This window comes from Pagrus major, chromosome 13 (genome assembly GCF_040436345.1).
Source record: "Pagrus major chromosome 13, Pma_NU_1.0".
Taxonomy (NCBI): Eukaryota; Metazoa; Chordata; class Actinopteri; order Spariformes; family Sparidae; genus Pagrus; species Pagrus major.
Genome location: NC_133227.1, coordinates 18,569,263 through 18,586,358, shown reverse-complemented (window position 1 = coordinate 18,586,358; position 17,096 = coordinate 18,569,263). Strand labels below are relative to the sequence as shown.

Below are 17,096 nucleotides of genomic sequence, written 5' to 3'. Positions count from 1 at the left end.
TGGTTCTCCCCTTGTTCTCTTTATTTCACTTTCAGGTGAATGAAATAGATGTGGTATGATAAAACAAAAATAAAAAAACACCTGAGCAAACATGTAGAGTGAGTGAATCAAGTGTCTCGTGTCTGCCTGAGAACACAACTATAAATAAAGTGTCTGTCTGCCTAAGAACACAAAAAAATGCCTCCTATCTGCCTCAGAGAACACAACTAAATAAGGTGCCTTGTGTCTGGTTAAGAATACAACTTAAAAAATACAACTTAAAAAATACATTCTCACTACACACAGCACCATCACTGCAGACTGGTTGCACATCACTTTTCTTTACAATGTCTTGCACAAACTGTATTGCAAAATTAAACTTAAGGACCACTTTTCCACTTTTAAACTATGTTGGGGGAATCCTCATGGGCTGAGGCATACTCACACCACACACACAAACTTTCTGGTTCAAGTGGTGATAGAGAAGTTGAACTCGCGGTTCATCCTCAGCAGAAGTTGATTTTCAAAGTGTTCGCAGCTAGCCGTGCTCTTTTTGGGCTGAAGATGAGACCTGCTATGCTGAACAGTCTTTCACAGGCTGCAGAAGCAGGCAGAGGTGTGTTGAGTTTGACAGACAACTTGAGAACCACAGGAAACGTCTTCAGTATCTTGATGTTGTCTGTTGAGTAGGTCGGGTACGAATCAAGCTGCTTGGTGGCGCTTGGTGTTTCGTGGGATCTTTTCAGGGCATGGAAGAAATCTCCCTCATCAGATGAGCCAGATCCAACATCTGCTGAAATGGAAGAATCCTCCAACTGCTCCCTGATGTAGTCCAACCCTGAAACACAGGGAGGGTGAAACTAGCATTAGTACAGCCAGGGTATGTGCACATTTTTATAGGACAAATTTAGTTACATTTATGACATTTTCCATAACTCTAAAGGAAAAAAATTAAATTACATTGACAAACAATACTATCAGAAACAAAAGGCCAAAATTAGCAAAAAATAAATAAAATAATAGAAAAAAAGTTGAGACAGGTTGTGAAAATAGCAGATCTACAAGCTCGCAACGCGAGGCAGTGTGAGCTTGCAGATTGGCTACTTTCACAATTTCTGTATCTGCCAAATTCAGGGAATAAACAAGGAGAGAAACACAAATTTAATGTCTTGACTCTAACAATTCCAGACATCTTGAGATATTTTCAGGCCCCGAACTTCAAAAACTAAATTTACAGTACCCTGATTACAGCTGAAATACTATCAACCTAATTCGAAATTAGACTGATGTATGAAATGAATAATAAAATAACAAATGTAGTAAGTGTACATTAAATTTGTAATTTAATGTATATTTGCTACATTTCCTTTATTTTAAAGATCTTCATGTTGTCTTACCAATTCTCAGTGTAGCATCATCTTTGATCCAGGCCGTTCTGAACTTTGGGATGAGAATCGCTGCAGCAATCAATTCAGGGTCTCTTAACATCTCGCCAAAACGGTTCTGGATGCCCACTTGAATGGCTTCAACCAACGGCTTGCAGTGCTTCAGTTCAATCTTTATTTTTTCCAGTTGGCTGCTCAGCAGGGAAATCGTCGGAAGAAGCCATCCCATCTGGACTTCCGCTTCTCCTTGGAGGATGTTGATGGACTGGGCGACAGGGCTCATGGTGGTGTAGTACTCTTTGAGGAAAGTGAGCTCAACTGGATGGAACCTGTTAGGGAGAAAACAAACCACTGTTTTACAATTATGCATGAATATTGTACCCAAAAATCAGTAACCTAGAAAACATACAAAGCAAGGTTTTACAGTACATTGTGTATTAACCAGTTCCGAGGTTGTCTACAGCTCCTTATAATGGTTTAGTTTACTTGAGAGATTGAATATTTTTATAACCACTAGAGTGCAGTAGTAGGTAGGTTGGTGAAAGCTGGATAGTGTATGTTCAACATATTACTGCATTCTAGTGTTGGTAAAAATATTTAATAGCTCCGGTAAACTAAACCACTAGGAAGGCAAACATAGTATGAAATGATGACTTTAATGGAGCATAGTACTTTCACCTCATGGATCATTTCTAAAGGGGTCAAGTGGTTTTTAAACGAGTCTCATTTAAATATGATACAAGTCAGGGACATTCACAGAAGCAATGGCAGGCAAAAAATAAATAAATAAAAAATACATAATTCCAACTTACATTGGAACCTTCAATTCTGCACAGATCTCTCTTAAAGCTGGCTCTCCCTTCTCTCTCAGAATCTTGAGTAGCCTTTCCACAGCCATAAACAGCGAGTTCCACCTGGTGGAATTTGGTCGTAGCAGCTGGAGGGAGCAGGCATCTTCCACAGCTTCAGCTGCTTGGCAGGATCTTCCACACTTATTCCACAGCCCATGACACTTGCTGAATGTTGAGTGTTGCAGTTTTTTTTTTGGGAAGCAAGACACGGGAACTTTCCTGGGTCCTGAGGAGCTGCAGCATTTACTCAGAGACAAACAGAAACCTAAACTGTACATTTACTACTACTAGACAACTTTACTGTTAATTTCTTCTCTTCTCCATCACCCACACCTGTCAGCTCTGAGCTCAGCCACCGTCTCTCTGTCTCCGGCTTCACCACTCGCTACGCTCTTAAAGGAGCCATGCTGCTCTTAAAACACCATGTTTCCATCCAAGCATGTTTATGCGGCATTTCTAACATTGGAGTAGAATTCCCTTGATTGTGGAATCTGACGATTATGCAAAATGATCGCGGTCAGCTCAAATAATCACTATCAGGCGATTATGTAATAATTGTGACAGGCCTAGAGGCAGTATTTTCTAACCATGTCAGGGGAGTTATTCTTATGCGTTTTAGAATAATGTCACTTGCCAGGTCATGTAAGGGGTAGACTACAGAATTTATTATACCTGTCAAAATGAAAATAGGAACTCCACTATGTCTTTACATTTATTTTGTCCCGTTGTCTGCTTCAGTTAAGAAAGAAATAGTTCGCCCGACACATCCAAAATTCTTAGAAAACATCAGATAACCTTCCGCAACGATTGCAGGCTCTTTAGTGGAGCTCTGCTTTGAATGAAGTTCCATCATGACAAATGAATGGACTACTTGTGGAGTGACACGAAGACATGAATCAGAGGCACAAAAACCGTTGACCGGATTTGCATGATTTACGAGAGCCTCATTTTCAGGTTGGAAAAGCCGGATTTCCAGATTTATCCGGAAGAATCACACCCCTGTTTTTGTATCCATCGTTGGCTGTAGACACTAAGTTGAGGAGATGACAAGCACATCGTTGATGTTTTGGAAAGCTCAAACTCAAAGCCATCATTCTCATCTAGGATCAAAGTCACCAAAACATCAAAGGTGTGGGAACCACTTAAGCTTAGTTTATGCTTCTGCGTCAGGTCGACGGCGTACCTACGCCGTAGCTACGCCGTCGACGCAGACCCCTACGGCGTAGCCTGACGTGCACCTCCAAAAAATCCTAACTACGCGTCGCGTTGACGCGGACCGCAAGCGCTGTGATTGGTCCGCTCAGAACGTAATTTCGGGCAGTTGCTTTTTCCGATCGTACAGACCACCTCCGCAAACGTCTTCTCTGTCGCCTGCGCTTTAACATTTACAATATAAGCATTTGCTCTTCAATATTGATCCAACTCCAAATACAGCTGCTCCACCTCGGTCGCCATTGTTTACTGTTGTTTACTGTGACCGGAAGAAAAAGCAAGGATTCGGCTATAACCCCTGAAACCACACAGCCACACAGCCACACCCCCCTGGCGGCATGGCGGTGAATTGCAGAGCAACGCGGACCCTCGACGCAGAACTTCGAATGCTCAACGACGGCGTCATGTCGACGGCGTAGGTACGGCGTCGACTTGACGCAGAAGCATAAACTAAGCTTTAGTTGTCTGCAAGCTAGGGCTGCTGATTGTCTAGTTAGGTCTGTAGGGTTGACACAGTGGGCAGTCACACCAAGGAAGCTCCTTCTCCTAACTGACCAGCAGTCTGTAGTGGTGGCGATGTGGTCCACTTTACTCATCTCCTCAGTTACCACGCTTTTCATAGTCTTTGCTAAATCTTCAATCCTTGATTGCAGGGAGACCCGTGTGATGACTTTGACAGTAGGAAGGAGATCTGCGAGAAGCTCTCTGAAGGCTTCATTTTCAACAGTTGACAATGGCTGGAGCCCATTGACAACATACTTAACAATGGCCCTGTCAACTGCACTCTGAGACATGGATCAGGTATCCAGCAAGGTGGTCTGTTTGAGGGTGGAGGTCCCAGCTTCCAAAGCCCTCTTTCTTTTCTGTGAAGTCAGCTGCTCATGTTTTTTCAGATGGTGTGGATGTGCTCTCTACATGAAAAATACATGAATAAAATAAATAATATTACTAGTTTAAATGATACTCAAGACATTATTCAACAGTTACCACAATGACAGGTCTGGATTGTTCTAACCACTTTCACCCTGGTGTCCCAATTGTGGGCATGTCCAATTGATAAAAATGTTGGTCAACTGTCAACTATATTTTATCTTTCAAAAATGCCAAATTGTTTAAAAAATAGCAGGTCTACAAGCTAAAACATCATGCAGCACACTGAGCTTGGACATCTGCTTTCCCCCTTTTTTTCTTTGTGGTTAACATAAATGTAGTTTTGGTTCCAACTTTTGCATATGTGCTCTGTATCTTGTAGTTATTACATGCACATACATGCACTCTTTTCATATCTGCTCTAGACCCAGACTGGCAATAGCTGTGCATTACAACAAATACAATTAAAAAACAAAAACAAAGCTATTTTATTAAACAGCGTGCCATTTCACTACAGCTCCTATGAACAAAAATGCAGATTTTCAATATTGCTTAACTTCAAGTTACAGATCTTGTGGGATCTGATTGTGTATTTTTCAATAAAAAAAGTGAAGCGCTTGATATTGAAAATTTATCATGCGGGAGGAAAACTGCCTCCTTCGAATAGGTTAAGATGCTAACCCTATTTTATCGACACTCCTGTAGAACAATTTGCGCAAGATATTATCTAGAATAAAGTGTAGCCTAATAAAATACTGTGGGTGTGTGTGTCGCGTAGGTTTATCCATACTTGTCCACGCCACCACGTGTGATACTAACTTTACTAGCAACGTTAGCTTGCACGTAATGTTGGCTAACGAAATATGTAGGCTAAAATGTTGGCTAAAACTATGTTTTATCAGGAAATTACATATTTATACTCCTGGCACATGAGATGACATTGGCAGCGATTAACTTTACTTAATTCACTTACCTCAATGTGTTTCTTAAGGTTGGACGGAGAGTTCTTAAAAACGCCTTTATCTCGTGGCACTTTGGCAGGCACGAGAGGCACTTCATTCTGTATGTTTTAGGATTTTCCCCCATCCCAAGGTAGCCAAACATTGTTGCCAGGTATGACCACGGCGGGTGACTGTCGTCTTCTACCGGAGGAGATGCTGTCAGTGTGGTAACGTCTTCCGTGTCTTCCTCATCAACGTTAACTGCAGAGGTAGCCATGTTGATCTCCGCCGCCCCGCCCATCCCGCCCTTACCTCTAATCTTCGCGACAGTACCGTTGTTCTTCTCGTCCTCTCGGACACGCCCATTCCAGATAATCCTTTGATGATTAACTATATTTCTATTTTAATTTGTAACGAGTAACAAGGTGGCAAACGTCAAAGTAACGAAGTAAAAGTATATTTTTTAACTTTTAAATGTAGTAGAGTCCTGATTAAAAAAAAAAACTCAAGTAAAGTACAGATCCTCAAAAAAACTAAGTAGTGTAACAAACTACATCTACTTCGTTACTATCCACCTCTGCCCCCTTGTTAGCAAAATTACCAAAAAGCATCCCCCTTGTTAACCTGCCATCACTCTCCATCCCCTAGTAGCAGAAAGTGTTACAAATCACAAGTGGCCGCGATCGACGGCGCACAGTGGAGTCAAGCCTTGCACGGCTGCTTTGCGTTCCGGTTCCGGCTGCCTGGTCGATTTTTGACGGAAACCGCAACAAGCTGCACAGAGCAGATCGTGCCGGCAGGAAGTCAGACACAGGAACGGCATAGAGCATCCGGTCAATTTTCAAAATAAAACACCCCGTGCAGACTCCTGATTGTATAAAAACGAAAAATGACCAGATCAACAAAATCTGAGCAAGTCAACAAAATCGGGCGGATAAAAGGCTCCGCTTCTGAAACGTTCCCGCTGGGTTCTCTTTATACATTCATGGTATGATGCCGTGCGGAGGGCGGAACAAAACCTGTAGCAGACGCGACGTCATAGAGCAGCTTCTGGTGGATTACCAGGGCGTCTCTCATGTAGAGGAGTACAACAAGTTTGCTTGTTCTAAAACTAAAATGTTACTTTTTGTAAGTGTTTTTAGTGTGCCTGTTCAGAACATAGTGGCTTATGTTATGTTGGTAATTGACATTTTTGTGCTGGTTTATAGTTTAACCATTAGTGAGGTAGCTGTCCTGACACCAGCTGTTTTATCCCCCGTTGAAGCGCACTCTGTCGGACAAGCTATGTCATTACACCAATTTTAAGTTAGCCCAAGCATGTTTTTCTGCATTATAGTTTCTAAATATAAGGTTTTCATATCGGTGCATATCGGACAATATATACACTGATACTGATATATCTGTGATAGGCTCATATCGGCCAATAAAATCGGCCAACCGATGAATCGGTCAGGCTCTACTATTTTGCACAATGTTCATTGTGTGTCCTTCAAGGAATTTAGATGGTAAAAAATTCCAAGGGGTCATGTAACTTAAAATGACCCTGCTTGTAGTGTATTGTGAGAAACATGAGAAAACCCTGCCTGAATAAACTCAGTCCACTGCATACAATTTAAAGGTGTATTTACTCATTACTTTAATACAGTTATAAAAAGACAATTGTAGTAGGGAGAGAAGGAAGATAACTGGATAAAATGGAATTGTAGAATTAGAAATGTCACAGTTATGGTTAAGGCGTCAACAATGTCCTTTGGGAGGTGTACATAGGTGTGTCGGGGCAGGGTGGTGCTCCCATTGAGCCAGCCCCCCTGTTAAAAATTAACAAATCAAGTACTGGTTGAAACAACACCAAAATCAACACCCACCAACTCAAGATTATTTACACTGAAAAACCAACACTACATATTTTGCTGTGTAGAAATACATAGCACACAGTAGAAATACACTATAGAAATACACATCACACGGTAGAAATAGACCGTAGAAATACAGAGCACACAGTAGAAATACATTGTAGAAGTACACATCACACAATAGAATTATCCAGTAGTAGTACACATCACACAGTGGAAATACCAAGTACACAGTAGAAATACACAGCACAAAGTAGAAATACACATCACACAGTAGAAATACACAGCACAATGTAGAAATGCACAGTAGAAATACAGAACACACAGTAGAAATACACAGTAGAAATACACATCACACAGTAGAAACACACTAAATACAGAGCACAAAGTAGAAATACACAATAGAAATACACAGCACACAGTAAAAATACACATCACAGTAGAAATACAGAAATACACAGCACACAGCATAATTACATTTCACACAGTAGAAATACACAGTAGAAGTACACATCACACAGTAGAAATACACTGTAGAAATTCAGAGCACACAGCAAAAATACACAGTAGAAATACACATCACAGTAGAAACACACAGTAAAAATACACAGTACATAATAGAAATACACTGTAGAAATAGACATCACACAGTAGAAATACAATGTAGAAATACACATCATACAGTAGAAATACACTGTAGAAAAACACAGTACAAATACAAGCGAACAGTAGAAATACACATCACACAGCAGAAATACACTGTAGAAATACACAGCACACAGTCGAAATACACAGTAGAAATACACATCACAGTAGAAATACACAATAGAAGTACACAGTACATAATAGAAATACAGAGTAAACAATCGAAATACACAGGAGGAATACACATCACAGTAGAAACAGACATCACGGTAGAAATACACAGTAGAAATACACAGCACACAGTAGAAACACAGCACAGTAGAAATACACATCACATGGTAGAGATACACAGCACAGAGTAGAAATACACAGTAAAAGTACACATCACACAGTAGAAATACACTGTAGAAATTCAGAGCACACAGCAGAAATACACATCACACAGCAGAAATACACAGTAGAAATACACATCACAGTAGAAACACACAGTAAAAATACACAGTACATAATAGAAATACACTGTAGAAATAGACATCACACAGTAGAAATACAATGTAGAAATACACATCATACAGTAGAAATACACTGTAGAAAAACACAGTACAAATACAAGCGAACAGTAGAAATACACATCACACAGCAGACATACACTGTAGAAATACACAGTAGAAATACACAGCACACAGTCGAAATACACAGTAGAAATACACATCACAGTAGAAATACACAATAGAAATACACAGTACATAATAGAAATACACTGTAGAAATACAGAGTAAACAATCGAAATACACAGGAGGAATACACATCACAGTAGAAACAGACATCACGGTAGAAATACACAGTAGAAATACACAGCACACAGTAGAAACACAGCACAGTAGAAATACACATCACACGGTATAAATACACATGACAGAGTAGAATTACACAGCTCATAGTAGAAATACACCGTAGCAATACACAGCACAGAGTCGAAATACACAGTAGAAATACAGAGCACACAATAGAAATACACCGTAGAAATACACAGCAAAAATACATAGCACACAGTCAAAATACACAGTAGAAATACAGAGCACACAATAGAAATATACAGTAGAAATACACTGTAGAAATACAGAGCACACAGTAGAAATACACATCACTCAGTAGAAATACACTGTAGAAATACAGAGCACACAGTAGACATACACATCACTCAGTAGAAATACACTGTAGAAATACAGAGTACACAGTAGAAATACACAGTAGAAATGTACAGCAAACAGTAGAAATACACAGTAGAAATACACATCACACAGTCGAAATACACAGTAGAAATACACTGTAGAAATACAAAGTTGCAATACACATCACACAATAGAAATACACTGTAGAACTACAAAGTTGCAATACACATCACACAGTAGAAATACACAATAGCAATACAAATCTACAGAGTAGAAATGAACAGCACAAAGTAAATATACACAGTAGAAATACAGAAATCACAGTAGAAATACACAGCACACAGTAGAAATACAGATTATACAGTAGAAATACACAGTAGAAATACAGAGCACACAATAGAAATACAGAGCGCACAATAGAAATACACAGCACACAATAGAAATACACATCAAACAATAGAAATACACAGTAGAAATACACACCACACAGTAGACATAGACAGCACACAGTAGAAATACACAGTAGAAATAGACAGCACACAGTAGAAATACACTGTAGAAATACAGAGCACACAGTAGAAATACACATTACACAGTAGAAATACACAACACAGCAGAAATACACATCACACAGTAGAAATACACAGTAGAAATATACAGCACACAGTAGGAATGCACAGCATAGATATACAGTACAGAATATAAATACACAGTACACAGTATAAATACACATAACAAGGTATAACATATAAGAGAACATATCAGAAATAACATAAATCAATTCATCCAAATTAAATATCCTTCTCGTGCCTTAGATTCATTTGAATTGTGTAATTGGTAAATGTACAGAAATGTAGGGTGAATGGGAATGTGTGTTTGTGTGTGTTTGCATGTGTGTGTGTGTGTGTGTGTGTGTGTGTGTTCAGTCCATGTGGTATTACTGGGACAGGAGGGGGAAGGGAGAGTCCAAACTGGGAGATTTGGTGATTTCCCAGGTTTATGAAAGGGTAAAGGGGTGTGGGCTAGTGGGGAGCAGTGATGAATTCAAGGAAGGCAGTCTCTGGGCAAAAAGGAAATACTAAGTGTCCAAATGAAGAGCAATGATCCACTGTTAAAAACTCACAGTCAGGAGCTGTAGTTCACACATGTATCAGCAGCAAAAAAAAGGTAAAACTTTTCCAAACCTACTCCGATGATAGTGGAACCTTGTTCCTGATACTTGGTCTCTCCTGTGTTTTTTTCCTCCAAACACTCCACTCCACACTCCCTTTCCAGACCCTCTTCCTCTGAATCTGTTCTCAGTCTCTGGCTTTCCTCACACACACACTTTCCTGCTGTTCTTTCACCCACAGGTGTGCACTTTCACAGCCCCTCCTCTCCCTCACAACAATCTCTGCTGTGAGGGAGAGGAAAGGAGCAGTCCAGTCTGCTACAAACACACAGCATACAATAGAATTACACAGTAGAAACACAGCACACAGTAGAAATACACGGTAGAAACATACAGCACACAGTAGAAATACACATTACACAGTATGAAAACACAGTACACAGTATAAATTCACTTTACAAAGTATAAATACACATTACACAGTCAGGGGTGGACTGGGACAAAAATTCAGCTCTGGCATTTTCTGTCCAGACCAGCCCACTACATTATCAGTGGACACCACGTAGAAGTCCACAAATCTCGTGGTGTCCTTTCTCACACATACTACAAAGGAGAGTCATATTCCTTGATAGCAGTTAACAAATAAAGCACGTAGCTATGAACTCAAGGACTAAAACTGACAGCTATAGCAATCAACCAATCAATCTTTGTTCATTATAGTGTCAAATCACAACAGAAGTTATGTCATGACCAGGGGTGGGACGAGACTAACGGGAAGAACCCAAAACCAGACTCGGGGTGGAGTTTTTCTCACATCATTACTTACATTTGCACAACAGTTGGTGCATTTCTCAAAACAATTAGTACAAACTGCAAAACCTTGTTGATAACCTGCAAAAGCATGTCACATGTTCAAAATAGAGGTCATTCCTCAAAACCAAGTATTCCTATCAATGAAAGTGTGTGTGTCATAAAAAAAAGTCCTGACACCATCATTTATGAACAAGATAGTCAAATGGCTTTGTCTTGTTTTCATTAGGACACTTTACTTAAAAAAGCCAGATCTTTGTGACCCGAAAATGCTCAAGACTATACACTAACACTATACACAGCCATTTGAAAACTACAGTAAAAGTAACACATTTACACACAAATTAAAGTTACACACAAATTATACCTATTAGATAGTTATGACCTCAGTAAACAATAAATTAATTGAAAGATTACAATAAATTCAATGGCAAATATTGCAAATTAAACTTATTATTTCCTATAGGTTTACTTGTGTTTTGTATCTCAGCTTGATTTTGCATCCATTTACAGCTCATCAGGCCACGTGAGTGTTTACTGTTGCTATGGCAACAAGAGACCGCTGACGTTAGCATCTGTTAGCTAGCTTAGCTAAATCATCTGAACAATAATAACCCATACTATCACAATTCGGCATATTTGAACAAAATCAACCACAGCTACCAACAGTCACAGCCCTTTAACTCTGGGCTAATATGCTGCCACATGTTAGATTGTCAAAGTTAGAACAATAACGGTTTCAGTCCCTGAGCAGCTGCGTTAGCATTAGCGGCAGCTGCGTTAGCATTAGCGGCAGCTACGTTAGCATTAGCGGCAGCTGCGTTAGCATTAGCGGCAGCTGCATTCATCAGTATGTTAGTGAGGTCACATCACATTGAATGTAAAAACGTCTTTTACTTTGTTTTGGACATGTCTCAAACATTTAGCCTAGCCAGCCCCAGGCTAACGTTACTCACCCTGTCTGCCTCCACTCGCTCATCATCATTAGGTCCTCCACCCTCGTCTCCCGGCGCAGCAGCACCTGTGGCTGCTGGCGGGTCGGTGTTACTGGTCCCGGCACCAAAAAGCTCCGTCAACTTCGCACATTTAGAAGCCTCCACCTCCAGAGACTTCGACTTTTTAATCGCTGTTTCTCAGCTGTTTCTTCCTCTTATCTATTTCAAGTAGCGGACACAGTTTGGAAGACGCTCACTACTACCACTCACTAACGTTACTACTGGCTCAGCAGCAGCCCATCCCGCCCATCGAGGTCCGCGCCACCCTGGTTCGTGTAGTGATTGACAGCACTGTCAGGGCTCTCTGAGCCTGTCAGCCCATGATTGATTGACAATGACAAACAATAGACCAATTATATGTGTCGATGCTGGGAACACACTGCTAGCCCTCTGTAGCCAATTGGAGGGAATTTAGAGAAGAAGAAAAAACTAAAAAAAAAAAAAAACATAGTGGACCGAACCGGACCAGCCCACATTGGGTCAACGGCCCACCGGGACGATGCCCGGTATGCCAGATGGCCAGTCCACCCCTGGGGTCCAGCCAGTGTGACTGTGCACCCAACAGAATGCAATGCAGCACAGATGAGACTGAGAAATATAGCAACCATGTTTTTATGATGTCAGGGAGTAAAAAGAAGGGATACGCATTTGATGATGGGGTGCAGGCTGAGGAATAAAGTGTAAATGTAGATGTGTTGATCAGTAGTCTGTGCAGGTGGATGACAAGCTGGATGACAGTAGAAATATAGCAACCTATAGGAGACACTTGATCACCTCTCAGTAGAACCTCTGGTGGGAAACAGAAAGCAGAAGCTTCAGGAAGACACAAAGACTAGTCAATGAGTTAATCCTTCATTGATAACAAATTTGAAGGTGTTTAAAGTTAAAGCAATACAACAGAAGTGTCAGGTTAGTTGAGTTCATTTATGTGTGTGGTCTCACATACGGTGCTCCATGTGTGTAGTGCAAACCCCAAACCTGGTCAGGAAGTCATTGGTGCCTGTAAAAAAAAAATAGCTAGATCAAATGATGGTAATAGAACTGGCAAAAATAATTACATAAACATCAATAACAGAAATGTATTCTTACAACATGCTATGTAGTCAGCCAAAACTCACATGTTCTTGAAGAACCATGACTTGTGTCTGGCCACTGCCTCCCTCTTGTCAGGTCTGGTGAACTGGGAGCAAAGTTTCCCTGGCACAAGGACTGTGTCCAGAAAGTCCTGGTATGGACCCAGGTCTTTCACCACATAGTGGAAGAGAAGCTCCATCAGTGTCTCAACGTAGCCTAAAGTGTACAGATAGAACAGGGTAGTAACACATTTCCCCACAAATCAATCATAATGCCACTCTTTGTCTAATAACAAATGACCTGAAGTAGGATGACTCCGCAGTGGTTGCACAGTGAAGTCCCCATGTTTATATTTTGGGTACACTATGGAATATCGTAGTTCTCCAGCTGCGGTGGATGCATGAGCTCTCTGTGCATTCTCATTATAGTGCATCGCTGTCAGCTGGAGTCTAGTAAGAAACACATTACATTTACATGGTCAGCACTTTATAAGCTATGACTAATGACTAAATGACTAAAAAACAAGAAAATGTTACCGGCACAATACTGTACAATACAATACAATACAATGTTCAATACCTGCACAACATCCCTGTGAAGGAGAACACCACATTTTTGGGGGCAAACTTCAGGATCAGACTGTGAAATGGTTCAATCCCTGAAGTGTGGTGTTGTGGGCTGATCTTCTCCATATCCTTCAACAGTCTGGGAGCCAACAGAACTGCTGTCAGCTGCTCACATGCTGCTGTACCTACACACAGGAATAATGTTATATAATTAAACCAATTTGAGGACAATGAATAATTGTAAAGATGATCATACATAAACCACCAAGACAAACTTACAGTCAGCAATCTCATAACACTTGGCTTTATCTTAAATCTGATGTGAATCAGGGCGTAGTGCTGCATCACTATGCCCTGCTAGTTTCCAAACTGTGCAGTTGACATTTTCACAACCAGCACCCATTTAGGGGTGACTGAATAGCATTATTATACTGTATATTGGTTAGTATAGCCTACTACTACACTTACTTGGCTTGAGCCACTGCCGTGCCTGCTCATCAACAAGAGACTGGTGGAGACAACTGGGGAAGAGTGGATTCTAGTGTGTGTGCACATTTTGCATATGGTTGGCAACTGAGGCCCATTTGGCCACAACCTTCTCCCCTGATGCAGAGGTGGACGCTGACCAGTAGAGATGGTTGACAACACTCTTCCTCCATGAGCCCACCTCCTGTGTTCTTCTTGTCTTAGCTATGGCATCATTTTTTTCCTAATCCCTGGGCAAAAGACATAAAGGGATGGGATGAGAAGTAAGAGATTGTGTTACATGTATATGAATGCACTTATGTTTGCACTTGTCTGTGCTATGCACTGTATGTCTATATTGTATTTATGCATTATTATATGGCAGCCTTCATTTCCAAGGCAAATTTCCCTTTGGATAAATAGAGTAATCTTGAATCTTGCAAACTGCTTTGTAAAAAAAAAAATTTAAAAATCACATATTTTTTTTATTATTTTGTTTCAATTCAAGCACTTACCCTCCCATATGCCAAGGGTCAAAGTAGTGGCTGATCCCAGGTCTTTGTTCCCGCAAGAACTTTTGTACCCCTGTATGTCAGTCGGTGACAATGCCTTTGACCACTATTCCTTTGCCTTCCAAGAATGACAGACTTCGCTCAAAGCCCTCCTTCTCCATCCGAACACTGTTTCCCACTTCGTTGCTCTGTTGATACAACACAAAGTAGACACATGCTCTGAAGAGATGGACTAATATGAATATGAATATGAATGAACAGTTTTTCAGTGTATCAGGCTTTTACCTGGACTAGCTGAATATCAATGACCTTGAGGTCCATCATTGTGTAGCTCCCGTACTTTGCAGAATGTCCTAAAATATTTGAAAAAAATATATATATATTTTTGAGTATGCCTTGGTTGACAATAATTGTCATAGTTACACAGTTACATACTCATCAAAGTAAATTTTCACCTGGCGAGTCAGCACGCATGTCACCACCCAGTATCACATCCCCACCAGCTATGGAGTCTCTGATGAGGTGTTCCTGGTTTTGGTTCCACTGCCAGTAGATAGTAGGGAAAAGGAGTTTTGCTTGAAGTTGTTTCCGAGATGCCCTGGATCTTGAAAGCATCCATAAACTAAAAGAAAAAAAAAACAATATGATGTGATGACATACTTGTAATTAAGTAATGTAAAAGTACCTGTCATTGCAAATTTGGTCCTGTCTTACCTTTGAAATTTGAACAAAAGATGAACCAGTGAACAGGATTGCTGCACACAACCAAAGATTCCCAGCTGGTATATTGTTCACCATTGGCTGGCTGGACCACTGGTGAACATACTCACAATGTGAACAGCTCTGCTTTACTTGCAGAAGTGTCCCAATGACATTCTTCATGATCTCACAGCTCCGGGTGCACACTGGACATTTTTTGAACAGCTCCATTAATTTGTCTTCATGAACAATTTACTTGGTCACTGCATGGGGTGCTATGTCATCAGAATTACTAAGTAGAAGAGAAAAAATATGAATGGTAAATTACATAATGTGAAAAAAGACTGTGTTATTGTTAGAGTAAATATTCACACAACGTTAACAAAACGCTGGTTAATTACACAACATGTGATCTAAAAGTATGAGTTATGTTGAGGAATAGCATGTACAGACTGTCTAAATTTTGCCTTGGGTTACTGTATTTCAGGCATTATTCAAAGGTAGGTATGAATGGAAAATATGTTGTATTATATGTTACTAAAAGCAAGTTCCGCATAGAAGTTTAATATTCATTGCAATAACTGTTGATGTAGTTGGACACAGTGCAATTCAATAACATGAAAATGAAAATATATTTGATGCAAACACCAGGAAACTTTATCCTCAGTTGTCTTGGCAATATACAAAACAGCATGTCAAGATCAAATGTGAAATTATACTGTAATTTTATATTACTCTGTTATATTAATATGGCAGAATTCTATATAATAGAAACAGCAGTAGTCTTGTGAACTAAATCCTTTACCTTGTACAGTTCATGGTGCTGTTGGTGACATCAAGCTGGTAGCTGGAGTCATCAGTTGACACCTCATAACTTGTCCTTTTGTGTGGAGTGGAGCTTGCCACTGGAACCTCAGTGATGGCTGCAGCCTCAGGATCAGCCACCAACATGCCTGTGTCACACAACACACTCCTGTTAGGAGGTTGGGCCTGAGTAGCTGTGCACAAAGAAATTATTCCACAATAAGGTTTATATCCACTGAGCAAAATGTAGAAGCAAAAGCTGACATTATACTAAAGTAGGTTTATTTGACAATGGAAATAACATATAGTTTATGCTGTATTGAGAGAGAGAGAGAGAGTCCTTATATGCTTACAGCTACTGCAACTGTTGTTTGTTGTGGTCAGAGCTAATCTGTCAGATCTTACAATGGGACATTTTTATCAACAATCCAGAGTCCCACGCAGCTGTGATATTATGACGTCAGTGAGAACGCAATCTCCTCGATGTGGTCATAAAACCTGCAACGAGTATTATGACTGTTTGTAGGACTGCATACCAGTAGTATAATTGGCTAACTAACACTAGACTAGGAAACGAAAGATCACAAGGTAGTGGCATCGAACGCCATAGACTTCCCATGAATCCTGTCCCACAGCCACCTAAGAGCATATACCACCAAAAGTGCAGTCCTTATTATGACTCACCTTTGCTTCTCCTCAGACGCTTTATGTCAGCCTGTCCAGCAGCATGTTTTGTGCTGACTGGTTCTGTTTGGCACCCCAACTCCCTGGTCTTTTTTGGCTGAAATATAACATAATTGTGTTTCACAATTCTAGTTTAGGCTAATGTTACAATTTTTTGGGGGAAAAATTGACTATTGCGCGCAACCACTGGCGCCTAATTTCTGGGTCAGCTGGAAACCGATGCAGCCCTGAGATGTTTTTGCAACCGGGAAAACTACACTGCCAACCCATTGTGGCTACTAGCTCACAAACACTGAAACAATTAAACTACAAGCTAAAGCTAACCTACACCCTAACGAACTGACTAACTAACAAACTAACTAACGAGTAACTACTAGAACACAAAAAAACTAAACAGGCTAACTATCTAAAATTGCTAAATAACTACTAAATACTATAAACTCACACCTGATAACTATAAAATCTCCA

General features: G+C 40.3%; 1 protein-coding gene across 1 annotated transcript; it reads right to left on the bottom strand.

Moving 5' to 3' along the window:
* Positions 1–3,863, bottom strand: LOC141007164 (uncharacterized). Its single transcript, XM_073479516.1, has 3 exons — positions 2,177–3,863; positions 1,377–1,693; positions 1–817 (listed from the first exon to the last, which is right to left on the bottom strand). The coding sequence occupies exons 1-3, from the start codon at positions 2,491–2,493 to the stop codon at positions 486–488; spliced, it is 966 nt and encodes a 321-aa protein (XP_073335617.1). The 5' UTR covers positions 2,494–3,863; the 3' UTR covers positions 1–485.
* Between the last annotated feature and the right edge of the window lie 13,233 nt (positions 3,864–17,096).

What these genes read in the sequence shown, in the direction of transcription:
- LOC141007164 (XM_073479516.1), bottom strand. Translation starts at nt 2,493, where the DNA reads ATGTACAGTTTAGGTTTCTGTTTGTCTCTGAGTAAATGCTGCAGCTCC. An exon ending in GCAGAATTGAAGGTTCCAAT is followed by an intron (nt 1,694 to 2,176) that starts GTAAGTTGGAAT and finishes TCTCCCTAACAG; the next exon opens with GTTCCATCCAGTTGAGCTCA. An exon ending in TGATGCTACACTGAGAATTG is followed by an intron (nt 818 to 1,376) that starts GTAAGACAACAT and finishes CCTGTGTTTCAG; the next exon opens with GGTTGGACTACATCAGGGAG.